The 25,112-nt window shown below is 44.1% G+C and overlaps 1 protein-coding gene across 5 annotated transcripts in view; it reads left to right on the top strand.

Annotated features, from left to right (window-relative positions):
• The first annotated feature begins 15,106 nt into the window (after nt 1-15,106).
• The window catches only part of drosha (drosha ribonuclease III), an 84,343-nt gene continuing 74,337 nt past the window's right edge, over nt 15,107-25,112 (top strand). For 2 of the 5 annotated variants that reach the window (XM_076290241.1, XM_076290242.1), the window contains exons 1-13: nt 15,107-15,182; nt 15,272-15,394; nt 15,676-16,498; nt 16,776-17,109; nt 19,064-19,205; nt 19,423-19,583; nt 20,376-20,396; nt 20,587-20,667; nt 20,801-20,887; nt 21,042-21,128; nt 23,568-23,639; nt 23,836-23,917; nt 24,547-24,621. In XM_076290241.1, coding sequence (XP_076146356.1) covers nt 15,687-16,498; nt 16,776-17,109; nt 19,064-19,205; nt 19,423-19,583; nt 20,376-20,396; nt 20,587-20,667; nt 20,801-20,887; nt 21,042-21,128; nt 23,568-23,639; nt 23,836-23,917; nt 24,547-24,621 — 1,954 coding nt within the window. In that variant the 5' untranslated portion in view covers nt 15,107-15,182; nt 15,272-15,394; nt 15,676-15,686. Of the gene's footprint in view, nt 15,183-15,271; nt 15,395-15,675; nt 16,499-16,775; nt 17,110-17,630; nt 17,670-19,063; nt 19,206-19,422; nt 19,584-20,375; nt 20,397-20,586; nt 20,668-20,800; nt 20,888-21,041; nt 21,129-23,567; nt 23,640-23,835; nt 23,918-24,546; nt 24,622-25,112 lie in introns of those variants that run through there. The other 3 variants (XM_076290243.1, XM_076290244.1, XM_076290245.1) reach the window with 2 other exon arrangements.

A 25,112-nucleotide genomic window follows, 5' to 3' on the forward strand; every position in this document is an offset into this window, starting at 1 on the left:
AAAGGTAATTTGATGATACATGATAACCTATGCTCTCAACATAATAAATATGAATGCAGGACACAGTAGCCTAATGTTTCAAACAATCGTCATTTATGACACTGACACGTACTGTACAGTAATGTTAGCGCCCTGTTAGCAGCAGTCATAAATATATTGTTGAAATATAACATTCTGAGGTAAAAATTAAGATAATAAGCTACTTACTTTACATGTACCAGATGCTCTGTAAAACAATGTTCTTGAGGGATGACACAGCTGATATAATATGTTGTTTGTTCCACAACAACTATCCCAGTATATCAGAAGTCTGAGGCGCAAAAGTCATATGACACACACTATACCGTAATATTAACTAGCTTAGTTAGCTGTAGTCATATACAGTATGTATTAATATGTTGTTGAGATGTATACCATATTTTCTGAGGTAAAATGAAGATAATACTTACTATACATGTGTTGTTTACAGATGCTCTGTAAAACAATGTTCTTAAGGGATGACACTTCTGATATAGCAAGTCTGAGGAAGAGCCATTGGCTCAAAAAATCACTGCAAATAAAATCTTTCAACAGGAGCTACTTTGTGTGTGGTGTCACGTGTGTGAATATTTTGGTTGTTTAGGAACTATTTTTCTGTGCTTTTATTTGTGTGCTGTGTCAATTCACATGTGTGTTCTTGTGTGCTGTGTATTACCCTTCCCTGGTGCTCCCAATGTTGACTGATAATGAGGGATAATGGACCCATAACTTTCCACCAATCCTGGCGGGTGGCTGGTTAAATGAGATTTGGGACAGGTGTGTTGGGGGAGGGGGCTTTCCTACTTTATCCCCTGACCAGGGATGCTCAAGGGACGCGACAGCATCGAGTTGATGGGTGTAGCAGGGTGATTCTCCAGCTGTGGTCCGAAAAGTACCATAGTTGGAGAGTCACCCAGCACCAACAGCGGCAGATAAACTCCAGGGTGATAGCATCGTTCCCTTCACGTTGATCCTGGATGAGAGGCCGCGATCGGAATATCCGGCTGCTGTACTAGAGAGTCGAGCGTTCGTCACATCTCCGGGCCTCAGACTATGTCTGTGCCCGGTTTAGGCGGCTGGGACCTCTACCGACGGAGGACGAACCATACGGAAGGACGGTAGGCTACCCTGCTGTTCCGCTTGCCGCCTGCTCTGCTGGCCGCTTGCTTGCCTACTCCGTTGGGGGACGGAACTCCTGCTTGCTCTACTGGCCGCCTGCTTGCCTACTCCGTTGGGGGACGGAACTCCTGCTTGCTCAGCTTGCCTCTTACTACTACTCCTGCCGCTGTGTCTGTTGCTGCCACGCTATGCTAGTTGTGGGTGTTTGAAGTTTGGCCGCTAGCTGGTAACTGCTAGCCGTGGTCAACCTGACCGTCAGCTGTTTGGGAAACGGGATCGTTTGCTCTACGCTTCACTGTGCTGGTGCGGTGGCCGGAAGGAGTACAGCGCTCCTAGTGGCTAGACGCGGTTTTGACTCTTGATTGTTTTACTTGAAGACTGTTTTAGGAATTTGTGACTGCCATCCTGACATGAATGGGATTATAATCCACTTGTGATGTTTTAATATCTTCTGCCTAGAACATAACTGATTAATAAATTGAACAAAATAATATTAAATCCTTGTCTTGGTATCCTTCGCCTGCCCACCACATTCCCTGCTGTTGATTAAATTGTTTGCCTGGTCACGGGTAAACCAAGCCGATAGACCCGCGTGACAGATCACTCTCAGCACCCATTCTAGTAGGTTTGCAATGTGCATGTCTTTGTAATCATTCCCACAATAAATATTAAATGTTTTAATGACTGATATAAAAAGTATTTATTTTTTGAATAACAGCTGGAATATGAAATAACTTTTTATTACAAAGATATTGCAAGGAAACAACCACACAGGGTCATTTTTTACCTACTCATGCACTGAAGGGTTAATATCAAGTGTAAGTAGCACCATTGGATTCCTTGACCCTTACAGTGTGGGTTTAGCAGTAAAAATCAACATTCCAGTTTATCCAGAAGTCGAGATATTACAATTTAACATTTTATGGCGGCCATTTTTTAAACTTCAATATGGCTGCCATATAGACATCTGATCAAATGCAAACATTGATTTTCTGTCTCCTTATACAATAACCTTTCCACAAATGTATAGTTTACCTAATCCCCAAAAACTTCCCACAAAGGTCAAAATCTGACTATAAGGAACCTGTCTACTAGGACAAATGTCTTTTTTTGGATAACTGAAAAGTGTAGTCAGTTTAATAGGGCATAGATCACTCTGAAAGTAATCCCCAACAAAAACTTGTGGCAACCCCAACCAGCCTTGCAAATGGTTGGCTGTGTATGGGTATGTAAAACTCTTGCTGGCCTCTTGCTGGAGATGGCCTTTTGCTTAGGTTTCTGCTACTTACTTAATGTGTTGTCCCAAGTATACACTGAGTGTTACCTGCTTTGTTCTCTCCCTCCATTCTCCACTGTGCCTGTTCTGCTTATCCAGGACCAAGGATGCAGAGGACAAGAAGGGTGTGCGATATATGACTGGAATGGTCAGATAAGATCATTTTTTATGTTTGAGGTCCACACGATGGGGCCCTTACACAAATGGAGTTGTGTTGATCCAGCATCTTCCACACCTCCCATAACACTCCCGACTCCAGCCAAATGTTGCATCCTCCTTACCATGTCCCTCTTATAGGTGTACAGAGTATACGGAGGGCTACCCATCCCTTCCACATTGTGTCTTTTGTGTAGTTCACACAAGTGTTCAAACTTTGGAAACTGAAATCTTTTTATTTTTTGGAAACCTAAATGAGTGTCAGACCTCCTTTTTATGTTGCAGTGTCAACATACCTTCCTCCCAGTCTTTTTTGCATTTGTTCCTGTTATTGTATTAAACACACATTGAAAACTGAATAAAAATTCTATTGAAAACCTAACATGTATCAGTCATCCTTTTCATGCTGTAGTCTCACCAGCTGGCTGAAATATAACTTATAAGTGTTTTATTGAAATAGTTGATTGCTTATTGAGTTACAAGTGTGTTATTGAAGCAGTGGGCGTCTTATCTTGCAGTATTAAACATTTTTTTTACATTTAAGTTGTTATTGATTCTTATTTAGCCTAGCCTATGTGTTTTTGACATGTTTATGGCTTAGTCTTAAAATGTTACCAAGGCTGTGTGTTGGCCACCTATATGCTATTTCTCTAAAAGAACTTAACAGATTTAATGCATTGATCAAACTTTTAAAATGTTGTTAGGCTACTGAATGCCATTCATATATTGCCATTGATATACGTTTATTGCTAGTCTTACAATGATCAAAATTGTGTGGTAGATTTGGAGGGGGGGGGGGGGGCACCTTCATCTTCATCTCACCAAACGAACTGAAAAGGACACTGGATCTAATGTCCACACACAAAAAGGATACAAAATGCATTGTAAGTAAAGTATATGTAGCGTGATACAGGCAAATGTAGGAATCCAATAACAGCTCATGTCCAGCAAGAAAACAAACGTTCAATGTTAGAACTACCAAAGAACATATTTTAGATCGATGTTGCAAACTAATTATACTCGCAATATATAATTGACACTTATAATGTAAGCATGCTAACACGTAATAACACTCGTTTTTGGTTTGTTGTAATGTTTCCCGTTCAATAACGCACTCGCTGCTGCTGTCTATCCCATTGAAATAACACGACACGCAAAGAGCTGTTTGGAACTTGAAGCGTACGTGACCGCGACTTCAAAGAGTGTCGCAACTCTCTTATTCTATAGAGTGTCCCAGTGACTTCCGTTTTACTTCCGCTACAAGGGACCTATCTTTCAAAAAAATATGAACGGGAGTTAATGGAGAGATAACAATTATTTTTTGGTCCAGTTTGAATTGTGCCACGAATTTCACATATGATGTGTGTGAATTTAAAAGATAATTTTTCACGTCAAGAAAGTACTGTTGTTCGATAGACTTCAAAAGTTATGTTGGTTTTGTGCGAATCCGCTCAGTGGACTACATCTCTCGTCTCGAACGATGTACGTCACCAATGTAATTCAACGATAAGATTAGTTGTTATTAGTGGTGGGCGATACTGCAAAATTTGGTATCGATCCGATACCAAATACATATAGGGTCCGTATTGCCGATACCGATACCAATACGATACTTTTTTCACTACTTTTTTCACTAAATACTTTTGTGTAGGGGAGAGCAGGATGTCATTATTTCTGAGGTGAATGAATGATCAATTCTTTAGGCAATATGTTTTTGTTAATGTATTGAAGTGCACAGAATTATTAGTTATTAGGCACTGTAGAATAAATGCAAACCAAATTTTACAGCCTTTTTAAAAAATAAATAAATAACAAATAACAAAAATCTCTCCCTTTTTTCTGGTTTTAATTTAGCCTAAATATAGCAGGTCACATGAGCAAAAAATACTATGTTTATAGATAACACGTTTCAATGGGCTGCATATATTATTTGAACGTCTGATCTATACTAGGCCTACAACAAAATGTGTGTGATTGCTCAACAACATTCATGTTTATTTTCTAGTTTATCAATATATGCGGTAATGATGGACATGCTTGACTAGATGGAAGCAATCAGGAGTGCATGATAGCCTATATGCAAGCATATGGACGAGCCAGTTGTTATCTTAGACAACAGCTCAAAGGTTTTGCCATGCTAGACAATAGACATTATATTAGCACACCGTTAAGCTGTAGGCCTAAATAACAAGTGCACAAGTTGCACAAATGTAATCTAATGTTAGAGGGGGCGCGCAGGATAAGTGAATACAGCCCAGGTCTAAATGAGAATTAATAAGAATTAAAGTTCGTCAGGTTGCGCTCAGCTTCGCGATGTCTTATTCTTGAGCAATCACACTTACTGAAGACAGGATATGACATGCTAACATAATGTAACGTTTAATGCACACGACACCAACGTTGTTCAATGGCAAGCTTTATTGGCTCACGAACGAGGGCAGGGACACAGACACAGATCACAATGCACACAGGGCAGGTCAAGAAGACACACACACTACACATACAGGGGAGGTCGCAGCCCCCCACACAAAAAGGATCACACACGAGGGAGAACTAAAAGGGAAACATGTCACACTAAAGACGCTAACTTTACACTTATAACTAAGGAGAAATACAGACATAAACCCCCCGATTGTTCACCCTCGAGTCCCAGCATGCCTTTCGGTGGAGAACGCTAACACAGTCTTTATGCGCCGACGCTACATAGCTCCCCCAACAAGCCGTTGCCGTCCTCGGCAACGACCACGAGGTAGCCACATGCTAGCGTCGGCGCGCATCGCCCGCCACTCAGTCCAGTGCGACAGTTCCGCCAACTCACGTGGGGTGCACGCGCCGCAGGAGCTCACTCAACGGGCGCCACGCTGCTAGCAATCCAGTTCGGGCGTGCTAGCAGCCACGTGGCCGACCCGCTCGTCACCAGCTCCCTCTCAGCAGCCGCCCTCAGGCTGCCCTTTCCGCGGCGTGTCACCACGGCACTCCTCCTCTCCAGACGGGGCCCTAGGTGGCCTTACAACCGTCGACACTGTACCAAGCACCGGAACTCACGGGTCAACTGTCGCTGCACCTCCGTCGCTCCGCTCCGTTGATTCACCGACCAGGACAGACAGGCTCCGGTTCCGCTGCAGCCGGACAACCGTTGCTGCCTCGCAGAGCCGTACTGCTCTGTTCCCGGCCCGTTCCACTCCTTCGCGGCCTCGGCGAAGGCACGACCCCCGAGATGGTCGTGCTATCGAACTCCACACAACGAACTTTTTTCAAAAGGCGCCGGCCAACAGGCCAACTAGAACTAGCGCCTAGCACTGCAAGGTGCCCCTCACACGCACCCAAAAGTTAAAGCACACACCAAAACAGTCACACACTAGAGGGCCCTTCCGTCGAAGCTGCCCCACCGTCGTGAGTTCGCTGCCCTCAGCGGCTCCGCCAACCGTCCATCGTCTAGGAACCTCTTCCTCGCCGCACTCCCTCTCTGCTCACGCGTCGCGGCTCGCCGTGGAGTCAGCGCCCAGGCCATCGCCGTCCTCTCCGCGAACGCTTCTTCAGGCTCCTCTTCCGGCAAGAACTTCTCCCATGGCCGCAGGCAGCTCCAACCGAAAGCTTCTCTCCTCCGTCGGCAGTAGCGATAGAAGGCCCCGAGCTTTTTAGTAGCCCTTACAAGGGCTCTCCCTGCATCCTCTCGCGTGGGCCTCCACCCAGTGATGAAGTCTCCCGCTCCCAGCTCCTCCCGCTGAGTGGAGGCCATGTTCGAAAGTCGCTTCTGACACCAATGTAACGTTTAATGCACACGACACCAACGTTGTTCAATGGCAAGCTTTATTGGCTCACGAACGAGGGCAGGGACACAGACACAGATCACAATGCACACAGGGCAGGTCAAGAAGACACACACACTACACATACAGGGGAGGTCGCAGCCCCCCACACAAAAAGGATCACACACGAGGGAGAACTAAAAGGGAAACATGTCACACTAAAGACGCTAACTTTACACTTATAACTAAGGAGAAATACAGACATAAACCCCCCGATTGTTCACCCTCGAGTCCCAGCATGCCTTTCGGTGGAGAACGCTAACACAGTCTTTATGCGCCGACGCTACAATAATATTAGCCTACTCTTACAAGCTACCTGGGTATTCTCTGCCTCTCTGAAATGACTCTCCCAACGAACTCTGTCTCTGTGCCGGGGGTCTGGAAGTGGATGGATTTCCCTCCTCATTTCTTCGTTTTTGTAGCTCAGCATTTTCCTTGACATGTGTTTTTAAGTGTTTGTATAGGTTGTAGTGTTGCCACAGTATCGAATGCTCTTTTTACACGTATCACAAGTTGCAGTACTATCATTAGTCCCGTAAAATAGCTCCACACAACACTTCTTTAATGCCATCCTGATCTCTCATTCAATGTACTATCAGCCTCGCTGCTCCTCTGCGCGTTGTGTCAGTGAGTCACGTGACAACACAACAACGAATCACAGCAGAGCAGCAGGAGGGGGAGGAGGAGCAAAGTGGGCAAGATGTGAAAGCAGCGTTCGCTCAGGACTGTAGAGGTGGAAGACACAAGCAACTAGTGAACGTAGAGGAGAGATATTTAAATTAAAATATCGATTCAATTACAGTTGTATCGATCAAATACCAATACCAGTGTTGGCATCGATACAATCGATATTTATATCGATCCGCCCACCCCTAGTTGTTATGCTATTTAACAGTTGCATCTTGCTGCCTGCTATGTCACTTAACAGTATCTAATGTACAGTCTATGGACGAATACAACTTACCTGATGTGTTTAATCCTCTGACTCATGGTATTTTCATCGGCGAGGAAAGCCCAATTAAGACCCGTTGCTGGTATGCTTGTACAATCGAGAGTGGCTGTGAATGAGCTAACGTCACTAGCACGACTGATGGGTTTGTAGTCGTTGGAATTACGATCTTTCACAATGTTGTAATTCAATAGTTACGAAACAAACTGCAAATGTCTTTACATGAAAAATTGTCTTTAAAATTGACAAACATTCAAAGCACAAGTCAACAACAGTCAAATTTCGCTCCGCCTAGCTCCACTCATCCATCTGGAACCGATCCATTAAAGTGTTGCTTCAGAAGGCTGGCCTAATCAAAAAATGCTTGCATATGATTGAATAAGCCACTTGTCCGTCATCTATTGACATGCTACTTCAACCACTCACATCGAAGCCAACCCGTGACGCTGATAACAGTCTCACCTAGCGTTCATGGGCTTCGGAAAAACCTTTCTCCGAGTGAAAACATCATCATTCCGCGTCACTTAATGTGTGAGTCAGAGGTCGGAAACTGGGGCTAGATTTTGCTAACAGAGTTGCCCAGTTAGGGGCTCGTCATCACTTTTGTCATCACGTTGTAGTTCGTTTGTAGTCCATGTGGCCTTTCATGTCCAACAGTTATAATGTGAACTTGGGAATTTGCCCTTTTTATCACTTGAAAAGCTGTATATCTTTCTTTCACGAGCATCTTACACTATATTTTAAGCAAATACAGTTGTTTGTTTAGGATTAGTGAGTGTATGTTTTAACCTTTGTTGTGGCATCCGTGTTTGTCACACATTCGATGGCAAAGCACTTGAACACTTGCTGTCGGAAAAACAAAGTAGCCATGGGGGCGGTCCTTGTCATTCCGAGGTGCTCTGAATGCACCCTCACAGTCGCTTCTACGCTATAGGGAGGGAAAGTGAAAACCAGCGCCCCAAGTGGTTGCGTTCCTATCGAAGAGCAGCTCCAATGTTAAGTCCCATAGACCTATTTAAAAAAAAAAACTGTGAAGCCAAATCAGCGATCTTATCCACCAAAAATATTTTTCAGTGTCTATACAGTAATAATCTTCTAACTGTGAAAATGTCAGACCCTATTTTGCCTTATTTAAAAAAATAGAAATTGCTCCTTTTGTTTCATAAACGAACTACAAAAAAGCCACGTGACTTTACCCTTCGACGTTACTCACGGTAGCATGGTTTGTTTATTAGCCTGGTTAGCATTGCCACTTAACACTTACTGCCAGCTCTTCATGTGAGTAGAAGCACAACACCAGTTAGTTATCCAGACATAAAGGTTATCACCACGCGGTTTACATCACCTTCCGTTATTACAAAAATATGTAAGCCAGTTAAGCAAATTGCCGTATTGATCAGTTAGAGATTAAGCACCCAAACCTGTGACGTCACATGCAACTGTAGTTTGTTATCACCATGTTACGACAAAAACTCAAAACAATTCAACTGATCCTAAAAATAAGGTATGACCACTTGAAGCAATAGAGGTGACCCCAGTGCCTAACATATGGAAGGCATTAAATTAAGATCCCAATGTGCACCGAGATATATTTTTTCTAAAAAAAAAATCCCATCCCCTCCGCTAAACTCTAGGAACGATAGAGATTACTTTCCCTCCCTATGTCACATCTATGAAACTCCCGCCCTGCGTCCTGATTGGCTGAACCATAAAGTCGGTTGCAGAAATCACTCTCAATGGAAGAGGTCCCAGATGGATGTGAGTGAAGCTAGGCGGAGCTAAGCGGAACAACATTCATCTGGCTATTGTCAGGTTAGGCCATCCCACCAGATCATGAGCATTAAAGACCCACTGCTGCCATGTGGTTAAACCAGAGACATTCTAATGAGGAGACACAGCACTCAAAAACATTCAAAAAACATACAATGTGCCAATCATGTGTTGTGATCTCGCCGCTTTAATGACCATGCAGGTCCAGCTTTCGGTTGGTAACTGAGACAAATAAGAAGTAGCAGAGCCTTCAAGAAAGAGACTCTCTTTGATGTCGCTGCCATGTGGTCACGTGGTTCGTGAACGCCTCAATAGTTCCTAAAAAAACGTGCTGTATGGCACAGATAGCAGGAGGGCAGGATTTATTTCCGGAAGGTTGGAGAGGGTGGGTAACTCATTGGCTACTGACCAGGTGATTGGCAGTTTTTGAAACTTTTACTGTCTCCATAACCCGGAGACTGTCATGGAAAAGTGCTGCCATTTTCTTTCACGGTCTCTTATGGGAGTGTCCCCACTTTCTCTACTGCTCTGACAAGTAGGCCACCCTAAACAATGGATATCCTGGCAATTTATAATAGGTGTACATTCCATAAGAGCACTCACCCATAAGAGAGATAGAATGGCCTCAGAGAGACACAGACTAACAGACATTCCCTCAGAGTGAATTTATTTAACAATTTAAATCATTCAAGTCAGTTTCTGATTTGTATTGCCTCAGGGCCTAGAGGCTCCATGGCATCCGATGACAAATGTGCATGCTGGGTAGACTTAGGGGGTTCATTCTTTAGATGACACATATTGACAGTGTTGTTTATGAACACTTTAAAAACAGTGCGTTCATTGAATAAGCTCATGTATCCTGTGAATGGTGAACTTAACATATCATAGGTAATCAAGGAATGTGAATTTGTACAAGTTCAGGCAATATGTGAGATTCTAATACCCGGAACACTCCCTGATTAGAACCAGAAAAAAAAACTTGCTCTTGACACTGTCTGTCTCGTTTAAGTATACCTGCAGCATCCTACATATTCTTTGTGAACGAAACTTTGAGCTATAGCTCCTGTGAAGTGTGATCCTGCACAACACTGCATATGAATGATGGCTCCAAATATGCACCATATTATGCGTGCTCTGGAGACACTACCATAACTCATGTGGATGTATGACTGCATTGACACTGTACCGTGATGAATGCTTGCAGTGATAAGAGTCCATTTGAGACTTGGTTGGTCCCTCTAGGCTCAATTTAAAAACAGCACCATAGAGCTTGGGAAATGAGTCAGAGCTCTCACTTGAATGGCATGGTAGGGGTCAATGGTGATTTATGTCTGTGACTTACCTTACAAAAAACTAGATGTACCGCAGAGCGGTACAAAATATGACCGCCACCCAGTCCAGCACATTTTTTCCACAAAAATAAATCACGCTGAAAGGCCTATATGATTCTAACTGTCTCACTAAATTGCATTATCCACACTCAATTCTCACTGATATCTGCTAGACAACAAGTACCAAAACATAGTTCATAGATTTCACATGTAAAATTCATTTTATACAACCCCACCTCCATCTTGCCTGTTCATAATTCTGAGAAATTCTTGAATTGTGTGCATGTTTGCATGTACATGTTTATGTTATGTGTGTGTGTGTGTGCTTGTGTGTGTGCCTGCGTATGTGCCTGTGCATGCAAGCGTACATATGTCTACTGTGTGAGTATGTGTCATACGTATGATTACTATGAATGTATGTGTGTGTGTGTGTATCTGTTTGTGCACATGTGTGTACATGAAATGGGTTAACATGACCCCTGGAGGCAAACATACGGAAAAAAATGGTCATCCTAGTCCCTACAGTTCTCAAGATATTCACAGAGAACTGTGTCTGCCCTACCCTCCTTTCGGGGGGTCCAGTCCAGCGGGGGGGCTACAGATCAAAACGAAAAACGATGTTTCCATGCTATCCATGTGGGGTTACATGCCCACCAAGTTTTGTGTACCCCGGTCTTTCAGTGTCCCGGGAATCCTTGTTGGTGCGTCACTAAATGTACACATACATTATTTTATTGTAAGGCCCCCCATGAACGAAAGTACACAAAACGTGGCATGCATACGGAGGGTGTCATAATGATCCTACACTTTTAATTTCGTGCAGTTTTGACCTTGTCAGCCAGAGATATTGTGATGAAAACACCTAATTTTTTGCTTTTTAATTTGGTGGTAATGGGATGGGTTGACATGCCCCCTTAAGACCAACATACATAAAAAAGGTGGACCTCCTAGGCCCTACGGTTCTCGAGATATTCACAGAAAACTGTCTCCGGCCACCTACAGGCCAGTTGGTGTATAGTAACATAAATTAATTTATTGTGTGGCCCCCCATGAACGGAATTCCACGAAACTTGGCGTGCATACAGAGGGTGTCATAATGATCCTACACTTCCAATTTCGTGCAGTTTTGATTATGTTAGGTCACAGATACCTGCGATTACAACACCTCATTTTTACTTTTTTGTGTTTAACTAGGTGGCGCTATACATGAAATGAGTGGTTATGGAATGGTTTGACATGGCCCCTTGAGATCAACATAAAAAAAAAATGGTCCTCCTAAACCCTACGGTTCTCGAGATATTCACAGAAAACTGTGTGTGCCCTACCCTCCTTTCGGGGGGTCCAGTCCAATATTAACTAAACCCACAGAAAGTGTATTCCTGCTAGTGTCTGAGGTAAATATGAACGAAACCCACAGAAGGTGTATTCCTGCTTGTGTCTGATTTAACTCTTCTGGCTTCTCTAACAGAAAAGGGGCAGCGGTTGTTTCTGTGTACTGGGATCTTTCCTATATACAGTACCACACTGATTGCCTAGTAACAGATACACCGTGTCTTTCGCAACTCCGTCTGGCATGCTCTTTGTATGTGGACACTATAGAACATTGCTACATTTCAGTCTGTGAAAGTATATGTGGAATAAATGTATTTACTTCAGTCTATTGGTTTTAGTTGTTTTGTTTTTTGTATTATGTAAGAGCAAAATGCAATGCACCTATTGATGCTGATTCTATTAGACATACCTAGAAGCCTCCCATGTAATAATAATTGAAAAGATAACTCACAACATGGAGGCTGAGCTATTCATGGTTTGATACTCGAAGAACAAATTAACTACTCGTGGTCCACAGTTGTTTTTGTTCCCAGCCTCAGGATGGAATCGTGTCTGTTTTTAAAAAAAATAAAAACATTATCCTTATGCCTGTGCTCTATGTGGTCAGTTGACTTTAGCATTCTACTTAGTCAACTGACATCCAGTTCTAAATCCTTTCTATATATTTTATACAATCACAAATAGCTTGCTATAAAATGTTACACGTCATATTTCCTGGCTTGTCTATCCATCCTTACTTAGTACATTTTGGCCTGCTTTTTCTGCCATAGCTTAATTGTTTTGTCGGTTCAAAATGGTTTTGTTGTATCAGCTGCCAACCGCGCTGACACAATTATCTTAGTTGAGTATTTAAATGTGTTTTTGGTGCATATTTCCATCACAAGCAGGATCTCAGGAGGCCATTTTCCCATCGTTGCTGATAGTGGTTTCAGCTTTTAGGCGTTAGTTACCTTGTGCTATCTTTGGAGGAGAGAGGGGGCTTTTCTTGCTGCGGATAACAGTGATTAGCGTTTCAGCATTTGGTCAAGTCATCTGCGATGATTTTCTTGGGATACCTCCCTTCTTCAGGCTAAATTACAAGCATCAGCTTTCACTACTACATTGATTCCTCCCTATATGTGAAGATTGTGTGATTGTGGCTTTTATTTTTTTTAATTTTTTATTTTTTTTAATTTTATTAATAAAAGATCATTAAAGGTTCAGGTGTTTTTGGCGACTATAGTCGCGATATATTTATATTTGATAATATAAATTGGGGGGGGGGGGGGGTTAATAGTGTATCAATAGGAAATATGGATGGAGGTGAGGTAACATTAGGTTCACTTGATGCTGAGGAACAACTTTCCCATGTGTGTCAGGGTTAATGTTAATGTTTTCAGGCATGTCTGTAACGTTAAAGTGGTGCAAAGGAATGAAACCTAGCATGGTGCGGTAAGGATACAACGTGACTAATGTTTGTTTAATGGACAGGGAAGCACTGCAGGTATATTGTGCATATTTAATCAATTCCCTTACCGCATAAATGTACAGCATAGTGTACAGTGTACAGCCAACGTTTGCACCGGTGTGGAATGACGAGTGGCCACCTGGAAGGACTGCAGCATCTTTTGGTTGATTCTGAACAGTGCTGGTCATAAATTCCCCATACCCTTTCGCAAACGTCCTCCACATCTATCTATCTATCTATCTCTATCTATCTATCTATCTGAATGGTGTTTTTTCCTACTATCATCCTATTTTTTAAAGAAGGCCTGTGGGCATTGGACTATGGGTTTTCTACAGGAATAGGCAGGTTTTGAATAGGAACTGCACTAGCCATAATACATTCACAATATACAAACTAAGCTGCTTCATTTGTGAGCCTAATGCCTGGGTTACTGAATGTCATGGCCATGGACTGCCATAAAACACAGTTTATTCTTGAACAAAATGATTAGGCTGACTCATTGACTCAAACTGTTCTTTGTTGATTCCTGTGGTGTAGCCTACATTATGTGTGTCAGGAGTCTGGAAGGGAGACGCTGCAGTCTGTAGGAACATGTGTTTGTGCATGTGTGCTAATGTGTGGAGGACATTTCCTTAATTCCCCCCTGATCATTGGTGTGGGCACCCGTGACGCAGGGATGGAAGTCAACATTTTAATGATATGCGAACACCACATGGGAGTGAGTCATGGAGAAGTCATCGAATTCATCCAACATTCATCGTCAATAAGAATAGAATAGAAACTTTAAGTGCCACACAACGATGTTGGTGTGTGTTTGGGGGGGGGGGTTGAAGAGTTGCAAATCTTCAGGAGTTCAGGAGTCTAATTGCTGAAGGGTAGAAGCTGGTTGAAGTCCAGTCTTCTATAGATCTATAGTGTCTTCCAGAGGGCAGAAGTTGGAAGAGATCATGCCTGATAATCTTGGTTGCTCGGTTCAAGCTGCATTCAGCATACAGAGAGTGGACTGATGGAAGGTCACAACCAGTGATGTTGGAGGCTTTGGTGACAACTCTCTCTAATTTCCTCTTGGTGCGAATGTCAGAGCTTCCATACCAGACGGTAGCAGGTCTACTGGTATTGCTATGATACTACTTGGGAATATGTGGCCATGTCTCATACGGTCACGATTTTGACTAGTGCATACATTGAATATCTCTTAATTTGTACACACAGTATTTCTGAGGCATTCTTTAGTGAATTCTGCACCAATGGAAAACACTGTATGTAACCTACAGGATGAAATTGTGTAACATAAATCTGAAATAAAACAAACTAAGTGCATGCAAACGCTTAGTTTTTTGTCCTGACCTATCTGATTTGAATAGGAAGTAACTATAGTTACATGTTAAGCTTCTACTGCCCTCTTGATATGAAGTGTCAAATTTCCTGCCATCCCCATACCTTTAGTGTTGGCAGAGAATGCCATCTAGTGGTTGCTTACTAACTGTGCAAGTAATAAAAGAGGCCTTTAGGTAAAAATAATAGCCTACATAACGTTGAATTAATTCGTGAACATAATTGCAGTTGATTGATCATACATCCTATAAGTTAACATAAATGTGAATTATATTCGTTTGTGAATGAATGAATGATGTCAGTTGTTTCAGCAACCTCCTTGTGAATATCGCCTTCGTCAAACGTAAAAAGACAGACATATATATTATATACAGAGAGATAACAGACTCTATTCAAGATGTTTTTGTACCACAGCCTTCCGGAACATTGTCTTGTAGACGTGGTTTCTAACCCTAGGAACATTATTTTAGTTGTACTGGACTGTTAATTGCGTTTGATTGGTGCGTTTCAGAAGGCCATCCGCTGATTGGTTGTTCTGTGTCCAGCTACTTCAACAATCCGACTGGAAACTGTTGCACTGCTGCATGTACAGACTGCTTCAATAAGCGGGTGGCAAATAAACTATAGCTTGCTCGCTAAGGTACGTGTTTACACAACCACACAATTTAGTTGTTAAACACGTTTTCCCGACAGTTCTATTATATGTTCCCTTCATATATGCCCGTTCAGATTACATTCCCGTAGCGCCACATTGGGTTGGTGGATGCTGAAGTGCTAGCAAGCCAGCTAACATTAGCCTGCAGTTGTTGGCTGGCTGGACTGACTGACTGTCTACCCTGTGAGCTTGTGAAGGTAGGTGATGCTCTACTGGCATATTGTTTGTATCGCTAATGGAAATGGTGGTTTCAGTTGAGAGTACAAACAAAACATTGCTGTTTTTACTCGTTATTTGTGTGTAACGTGCCTGAAATATTATCAGTAACTTAACAGTCTCTAAGAATGACGGGCTAATAAGCTAACGTTACTTAGCTTGTGATACATGTCAAGTTACCCGTTACTGATACTGTTACCGTATATAGTAGACGCGGTTTTTGTGTTTGCAATATACATATAACGTGCTATCCATCTCTTAGGTGTATTGATCATGTCCTTCCACTCGAGCCGGGGTTGTCCAAGGGGACGCCCCCCTCCAGGGTCGCATAGCTCTCCCCAGAACTACCGCCCCCCCAGCCTGAGGCCACCTGCCTCTCAGTCCCATATGCCTCCCTATCACTATGAACCACCGCCACCACCACCTTGCACAGGCTACAGTGGACAGGGCAGCGGTTACCCACCCCCGCGACCAGATTTCCTCCCCTATCCTCTCTCTGCGCCTTCCCAGTCACTTGCACCGGTCAGCCAGTGCCCTATGCGTCCTCCATTCAGCAGCGCCCCGTCCCGGCTGCAGGGCTTTCCTCCGGACACGCCCAGTTTCCCACCGCCACCTTTACCCAACCCATCTGGTGCTCCCCCCAGTGCCCAGAACCCATATTCCTACATGATGCCCAACGTACCCCCTCCGCCTCTGCCCCCACACCCTCCCATGCCCCCGGCGGTGAGCTATCAGTCTGGATACCCTCCGCTGCCTTACGCCAACCCTCACTACCCTCCCCCAGGATTCAATCCTGCCCCCTTCCGCCAAGCGCCGCCTTATAAGAGCGAGAAGCCCTCGTCCGAGCGGCCCAGATCCCCTGAGCGCGGCGGCAGGGGTCACCACAGTGACCACCGGCACAAGAGCTACGGCTACAGCAGCCATGGCGGCAGTGGCGGCGGCGACAGGCACAAGATGGAGTATGGCGTGGACAGGAAGGAGAGAGGCAGGAGCGCTGAGAGGAGGCGGTCTGAGGGCGGGCGGTACCGTGCGGACTATGACCGGCCCCGGAGTCCACCCAGACACAGGAGCCGGGAGCGCAGCAGGTGTGTGTGTGTCTGTGTGTGTGTGTGTGTCTGTGTGCGTGTATTTGTGTGTGTGTGTATGTGTGTGCCAATCTGTCTTGTATCTCCCTCTCTATGCTGTATGGCTGCTTGTGTGTTGCTGTGTTTTCATTGCAACAAACTGTTGGCGTATGTGTATGATTTGTCAGTCTGCAGATAAAAGCCTCTGGCTTGATATGACAAACATTGTTGATAAACATTATGGCTATTATGGGGTGTCATTGTATGTTGTGTGTAATGTGGTGGCTGTTTCCTACAGGGAGCGGTATCGCCATAGAGACAGCCGTGGCTCCCCGCCTCTGGACCGCCACAGGAAGCGGGGACGGAGTCGCTCGAGCAGCCGTGAGAGGAAGAGAGGACGATGGGAAGAGGAGAGGGAGCGCAGGTCAGAGGTCAGCTCGGGGTCAGCGAGCCGCGAGCGGAGCCACACCTCCTCGGCCTCGTCTTTCAGGAGCCGTGAAGCTGAGGACACGCCCACACCCAGCGATCGCCATGACGATGAGAAGGACGAGGAGGACCAGCTGCTGAAGCCAGCGTGGATTCGGTGCACACACGCCGAGAACTACTACTCCAACGACCCCATGGATCAAGTGGTACGCACACACACAAACACACGCACACACACAAACACACACACACAATCACACGCACATGCACACGCACACACACACACACACACACACACACACACACACACACACACACACACACACACACACACGCCGAGAACTACTACTCCAACGACCCCATGGATCAAGTGGTACGCACACACACAAACACACGCACACACACAAACACACACAATCACACGCACATGCACACGCACACACACACACACACACACACACACACACACACCGAGAACTACTACTCCAACGACCCCATGGATCAAGTGGTACGCACACACACAAACACACACACAAACACACGCACACACACACACACACACACACACACACACACACACACACACACACACACGCCGAGAACTACTACTCCAACGACCCCATGGATCAAGTGGTACGCACACACACAAACACACACACAAACACACGCACACACAAACACACACACAAACACACGCACACACACACACACACACACACACACACACGCCGAGAACTACTACTCCAACGACCCCATGGATCAAGTGGTACGCACACACACAAACACGCACACACACACACGCGCCGTGAACTACTACTCCAACAACCCCTTGGATCAAGTGGTACCTACCTACAGTAAAGCTCTCACAAAATGCACAATCACATAGAAATATTTCTACACAGAATAACCACAGACACACACACACACACACACACACACACACACACTGTGATGCATACACAACATCAACTACATATAAACATAATCTACAACATTGACAAGCACCTGTGACTTTTTATAAATTGGTGTACATATTAAATGTGGAATCTTCATAGATTGGAATAGATCCTTTAGAGCACTGCTTCTTAACTGGTGGGGGACCTAAAAGTGGGTTGCTGAGCTTGTGGTAAAAACAAAACAAAATATCAGCCATTAAAATGCTACCTTACCAGATCTAATATTGGACCTCTATTTTGATAGACTTTATTTGTATGTCAGTCATTGCCATGCACATATACAATGTTTATGTGACAGGATCTATCATTTTAGCGGTAAACGCAGGTAGGCTACGACCCTGAATATTTGAAGTAGGATATGTATTCACTTGTATTGAGACAAAATGGGACAGAAACTCCAGTCTGCAGTTCACTGAATGGCTGGCACATGAGTGAAAATGCCTCATGGAAACAAAGCACACCTTCAAAGACAAACCTGTTGTCTACTTTGAAAGGTGACATCATGAGTTGAAGACTTCACAAATGTAATGCCAAACATCAGCATTTTCTAAACATACAGGACTTTGCATGCCTTGCCATTAGCTCACCGTATCCCTTGGCTTGATCGGCAAAAAAAATATATGGGTCGCGACTCGCGACTTACTGTAATGACCATGAGAGGTGTAAGGGCGCCATAGCAAGACCAGTTAAGATCCAACATACGCTTAAGTAATGCTGTATGTTCAAATAGAGCATGCCGTGAGTAATGGGGTGGTTGTTAGTGAATAGTGGAGATGCCAGTCTTATACTTGTTGCATTGAGATGCAGCTTCTGAACACAATTGTAGCAAATCAACCCATTTTGTGCCTGCATTTCAGTTTGAGATTTACCTTTAGTCCATGTGATTTCGGCTTCAGAGGGTCGAGCCAGGCCAGGCCAGGGTAATTTGAGGGGCCACCTGGTGATAGTAGCCCAGGCTACAAGCCTCATGACGCTGACACGTTTGTGTTCAGACTATCAGGCCATTAGCCTCTCCACATTACACCTCGACACGCCCTCGCTTGTGAAAACGTCACCAATACCACCCATTTTCAAACAGGATAATCAGAAAGTCCATGTGATTAGTCCATGATAGTCCATGATTAGTCCATGATAGTCCATGTGATTTCTTTTACCTGCAGTCCCAATGATGTGTCTATGACGTTTGTGATGTTTGTGTTGTCAGGGTGACTCCACCGTGGTGGGCACCAGTAAGCTGCGGGATCTGTACGAGCGCTTCCAGGAGGAGCTTGGGCGCCGGCAGGAGGGCGCCAAGGCGGCTCGACCCAAATGGGATCCACCCAGAACCAAGCTGGACGAAGACCAGGGTACGCTTCTGCTTGCGCGCGCGCGCGTGCAGATGAGAGCTCATGAAAGACAAAGGGAAAACAATGTAGCTGTGCTTGTTGTTGACAGCTACTAGAATGTCTATGTTTAGCAGTGCATGCTAAAGTCAGGTATAGTTTGTATTAGGTGATGATAATAAGGTAATAATGCATTTTGTGTCATATTGTGTGTGTGTGTGTGTGTGTGTGTGTGGTGCAGATGAGAGCTCCAGTGAATCGGAGTGTGATTCTGATGAAGAGGGCTCCAGCTGTTCCAGTAGTTCTGACTCGGATGTGTTTGATGTCATCGCCGAGATCAAACGCAAGAAGGCGCACCCTGACCGCCTGCACGAGGAGCTGTGGTACAATGACCCCGGGCAGGTCTGTGAAGCCCTTCTCTTCCTGTCTGACCCAGTGGTTCCCATTAACTGACTAGACCAGGGGTTTTCAACTGGCAGTGAACCACAAACCACCATTCTATCTTAGGAGGCAACCTGAAGACCACGACTGATAAAAATAGTGATTCCCACATTGAAACTGCTTTATTTAATCTATGGTCAGGGACCACCAGCACTGCCTTCATGGGCTGCAACCACTGGTTGAAAACCCCTGGATTAGACATCGGCGGCCTGCCATAATCCAATTTACCCTACCATAGTTTCGTCATGGACTGAAAATATTTAAACCGACCACACACTGATGTTTGATTACTTTAATTTTGATTGTTGCCGTCAACTCAGGTCTGTTATTGTGTACAAAAACAGCTGAAGCGAAGGGGTTATTAAACGTCGGCAGGAAGGCAGAGTGCACTGCACTCATGTGTGCTGGCTTCACACTTCTGAACGTAAAGCAGCTCGCTACCTGTCAGCCCCACTCTCAGTCCTCACCACTCCACAGTGTGTGGGCCACTCTAAAGCTCCTCGTAGAATGCTATTTATTCAGTCAACAAGGATGCCAGTACAACATACAGACAGAGTTGAGGATGACCAGGAACATCTGGTTGTGTTTTCTATTTACCAACAAGTCCAATCTGTTACCCCCTCCCCCAAATGTACCTCTCTCTCTTTCTTTTCTCTCTTTCTCTCCCTCTATCCCTTTCTCTCTCTATGCTTTTCTCTCTCCCACACTCTTTCATACACACGCAAACACACACATACACACACACACACACAGACTCTTGGACTATTTAAGGCTGTATGAATGACTGAATGAAATATGAAGTTTTTTCTTTTTCCATGTTTCCAAAGTTTGCATATGCATGCATGTCGTCATTTCTCTCTCTCTCTCTCTCTCTCTCTCTCTCTCTCTCTGTCTCTCTCCTTCTCTCCCTCTCTCCCTCTCTCTCCCTCTCTCTTGCTCTCTCTCTGTCCCTCTCTCTCTGCAGATGAATGATGGTCCTCTGTGTAAGTGTAGTGCCAAAGCCAGACGTACAGGAATCCGACACAGCATCTACCCTGGAGAACAGGTCTGCTCCGCTCTTTCCCTTAAGCACACTGAGCATGACCATAACATACATTTTCACCATTGAAGCTGAAGTTGATTAGATGAACCATTGAATATGTGTGTGTGTGTGTGTGTTTTGTTTCTCTGTGTCTCAGCCTGTTAAAGTGTGCCGTAACATGAACAACAACTCAGGAAAGCTCTTCCATTATCGCATCACTGTGTCTCCACCGACCAACTTCCTGGTGAGATGACTGCTTCTGTTTCTCTTGGTCTGATGTCTACTCTGGTGCATTGTGGGTCTCCTTTCTTACCTCTCACCTCTGACCTCTCCTTGCTTGTGCCCCCCTCTCTCTCTCCCTCTCTCTCTCTCCCTCCCTTTCTCTCTCTCTCTTTCAGACGGACCGGCCAACCGTGATTGAGTATGATGACCATGAGTACCTGTTTGAAGGCTTCTCCATGTTCTCACACATGCCTCTCACAAATGTAAGTGTGTGTGTGTTTGTTTGTGTGTGTGTGTCAGTGTTGTGCATGTTCATTGAACACGTTCATTTTCCTGTGAACTTTGAACTGAACGCAACATATTTGCAAATTAAGAACTAGAATGTGAACTCAGTTCAGATTACGTTTGTTGAGGTCTAATTAACATGGATTTTTTCTTCTCTACCTCAAGCTGTTTGACAAAAATGTCCTTCTGTCACACTAAAATGATTTCTTATGTTTTTTTAATGATGCATTTCTTAGGATATGTTTTTCTAGAGGAACAGTATTGGGCAATAGACCAATAAACCAAAAACAAAAATCTATTTTTTTATCCATTATAACATTTTTTGTTTTTTTGTTTTGTGTGAATTTAAGATCTAGTAGTAGGCCTAATTGATTTTATTGCAAGGCACAACACAGTAATATGTTGTGGCTTTTGATTGCAGGATATTTCATTCTCATTTCTCACCTAAAAAATTAACTGAACTTTGAACTAGTTAAAAATTGAAATGGTGAACTATGAATGTGAACTGTTCACTTTGAACCTATGTGAACTGAACTTCTAGTTCATGAAAAGTATGAACTTGCACAACACAGGTGTGTGTGTGTGTGTGTGTGTGTGTGTGTGTGTGTGTGTGTGTGTGTGTGTGTGTGTGTGTGTGTGTGTGTGTGTGTGTGTGTGTGTGTGTGTGTGTGTGTGTGTGTGTGTGTGTGTGTGTGTGTGTGTGTTTCTTCCGGCCCTGACAGACATATTGAATGAGAGCTATACACGTTTTTGACAAGCTGACACGTGTGTGTGTGTGTGTGTCTGCTCTCTCTATGACCTATATGTTCCTCTTGTCAGACCTGCCAGTGTGCTCAGCTGAACATGGGGGGAGTGTTAAAGATAGTTGTTGTAGTGTGCACATCCCCACCGGTGAGGTGCAGGGCAAATGGAACTAGAACTCAAAAAGGAAGGAAGACCCAGCCAGGTCGAAATGTTGCAGCACATAATAAATGTACGGGAGATTTTAGCAGAGTGCGGGCACTTCATCCTTTTTGGGAGTGTTAAAGATCCCAGCTGGACCCAAGTGGATCGGTCAGCACTTAAACTTCCCTGTCATTCAAAGCATCTCACACACGCTCTTACTGACATTAAAAAGGTTTACCATTCTGTGGCGGTGAAGAGTGGAAGTAGAAAAAGAGTGAAGGGCCCTTTTTTGAAAAGGTGAAATTGCTTCAGGGGTTGTCACAGCAAGGCATGGCTTACCATCTGAAAGTGTGTGTGCGTGTCTGTGTGCCCGCCTGTGTGTGTCTGTGCGTGCCTGTGCGTGCGTGTGTGTAAGAGAGTGAGAAGGTTTTCCTACCAATCACATTGATCAGAGATTCCTAACATTACTTCCTACTTCGCCTAAACTTTAGAAACTGATAATAAACAGCTTCAACAGTCAGGAAACAATGGGTACAGACCATATGAAACTGATAATAAACAGCTTCAACAGTCAGGAAACAATGGGTACAGACCATCCTTCATTCCCTCCTTGCTCCTGTACTAACCTTCTAATTCATTTTGTGAAGGAAACGCGGAAGGAATGATAGGAGGATGGAGGATTCAAGGAGAGACAGATATGAGAAATGAGACGTCCTGCTCACTCATCATTTTTAAGAGACGTCAATTACTGATGATGCAGCGTAGCATCACTCCTATGCTAGAGTAAACAGACCATTGTTACACACAAATTACAGAGAATATGAACTTATGCCAAAGCCTAAAAATATTATATAAATATGAATATGGACTCTTCCCACTTATTGATCCTGAAAATGAGGTAATGGTTTATAGTTCTTGAGACATGAATGAACACTTATTTAAGTAGAATGCGTGATCAAATCAGGCATGAACTTTTTTTTAAAGTTTGCATGGTAGTTTGTGATAATCCAGCATATAAAGATATTTTCTTCTATCTACTAATTTATTGTCGCTAATAAATCCCTACAAATTTGTTGGAAACCGAAAGTTGATAGACGTAGGAGGGAACTTTTCACTTTGGCAGCTTGGACCAATGATCGCACAATTCCGACTGAGTATTCCGAGGATACTCTTGTGTTTCCTAGCGTATCGGGCCTTCCACGTCCCTCCTCTCCCCTCGGTCTTGCCTCCTCTGGTTGCAATTAGATAAATGAGATGTCCTTACACTGCCCGGAACAAAATATAAGTATAGTATAAGTATATATACTCTTTTGATCCCGTGAGGGAAATTTGGTCTCTGCATTTATCCCAATCCGTGAATTAGTGAAACACACTCAGCACACAGTGTGTGTGTGTGTGTGTGTGGTGGAATGGGTGCTCTGTGCCTGTGTGTGTGTTTGAGCTAGAGAGACAGAGAGAGATGAACCTGCCAATACGTTTTGCTGAGAAGAACCTTAGCCCTCATTAAAGCTTCGGTCTCTTTATCTCCACAGATCCCCTTGTGCAGAGTGATCCGCTTCAACATCGACTACACCATCCACTTCATCGAGGAGATGGCGCCCGAGGTAAGGCTCTCTTTCGCTCAGCTCCACTCTGTCTCCTCTCAAACACACTGCGCTCACTCTCTTCTCTCTCGTCTGGTGCAATTCTAAAAGTTCATTTGGCCACGATAATTGATATGTATTGATCAGATCAACTAGTGAATAGTCACAGTCATTTATTTTCTCCATTATGCTGTGGGATTCTTTTCTTTGATTGCAGAACTACTGTGTCAGAGGCCTTGAATGTTTTGCTAACTATCTGTTTAAAGACATCTTGGAGCTCTATGACTGGAACCTCACGGGTAAGTGCACGTACCACACACACGCACACACACACGCACAAACGCGCACACACACACACACACACACACACACAGAGAAACTGATTTAAGCACACACTGACCTTACTCCATCTAAAGAGTAATGCTGTAATAGTGTGTAATCCACATGCACAGTTTGAAATTCTTGGAATTCTCCTTGAATTCCGTCTTACTCTAAGACTTTTTTTAGAATCTTTTCATAGCCACCTGTCCATCTTCATCCCCATCACACCACTCTTTTCTCTCTCTTTCTCTCTCTCTCTCTCTCTCTCTCTCTCTCTCTCTGTCTCAGTGTGTGTGGGTGGGGGTGATGGTCAGGTGCATTCTAAGATATAATGTATTGGGATTTTTTATGTATGAATGTATATGTATGTTTGTATGGTGTGTGGTTTCGCATCAGGGTTGTGTTGATTACATGGTTTGCATGTTTGTAGAGTTTTACCCTTGTATGAGTTGACTTGGTGACTTGATGGGTTGAAAAATTAGCCAATAACTGGCTGTTGAATTTCTCTATCTCTCCCCCCTCTCTCTCTCTTTCTCTCACTCTCTCTCTCTCCCCTCTCTCTCTTTCTCTCTCTCTCTCTCTCTGTGCTCCTATCTCCTTCTCTCAGATCCGGAGTCAGACACTGAGGCTCCTGGTTGCCAGAAGTTTCACTTCATGCCACGCTTTGTCCGCTTCCTCCCAGGTTGGTGTGTGAGTGTGTGTGTGAGTGTGTGTGTGTGTGTGTGTGTGTGTGTGTGTGTGTGTGTGTGTGTGTGTGTGTGAGTGTGTGTGTGAATCAGCAAACTCATTACGGCCCTCCAAGAGCCATTTGCGGCCCAAATGACTGTTGCCAATTAGTGTGTGTGTTTGCTTGAGTGCATAAGAGGGCATTCATGCTTCAGACAAGTTCATGTTTTTTTTAATGTGCATTAATGAAAAGAGTGTTTGTCTGTATGGGATCTGTTCAAAGTTTTGCCTGTCAAACCATTTATGGATCGATAAAAAGGAGTATGGCTCCCCCTTGTGGTAGGAATGATGCAATTGCGTCCTCTTCAGACTGGATGGTACTCACAAAGCATCTAAAGTGGCTCCCATCTGGTTAACATGGGAAAAGCACAGGATACGGGTATATTAGTATCTAGGAGGCCTAGTTTTTAATAGTAGTTGAGAGTACTTCTAACTCACTAAATCAAT

The sequence above is a fragment of the Alosa pseudoharengus genome, unplaced genomic scaffold (assembly GCF_046254945.1).
Source record: "Alosa pseudoharengus isolate Yale_2024_CS ecotype anadromous, Long Island Sound unplaced genomic scaffold, YU_APseudo_1.1 YU_APseudo_1.1_scf_18, whole genome shotgun sequence".
Classification (NCBI taxonomy): domain Eukaryota; kingdom Metazoa; phylum Chordata; class Actinopteri; order Clupeiformes; family Clupeidae; genus Alosa; species Alosa pseudoharengus.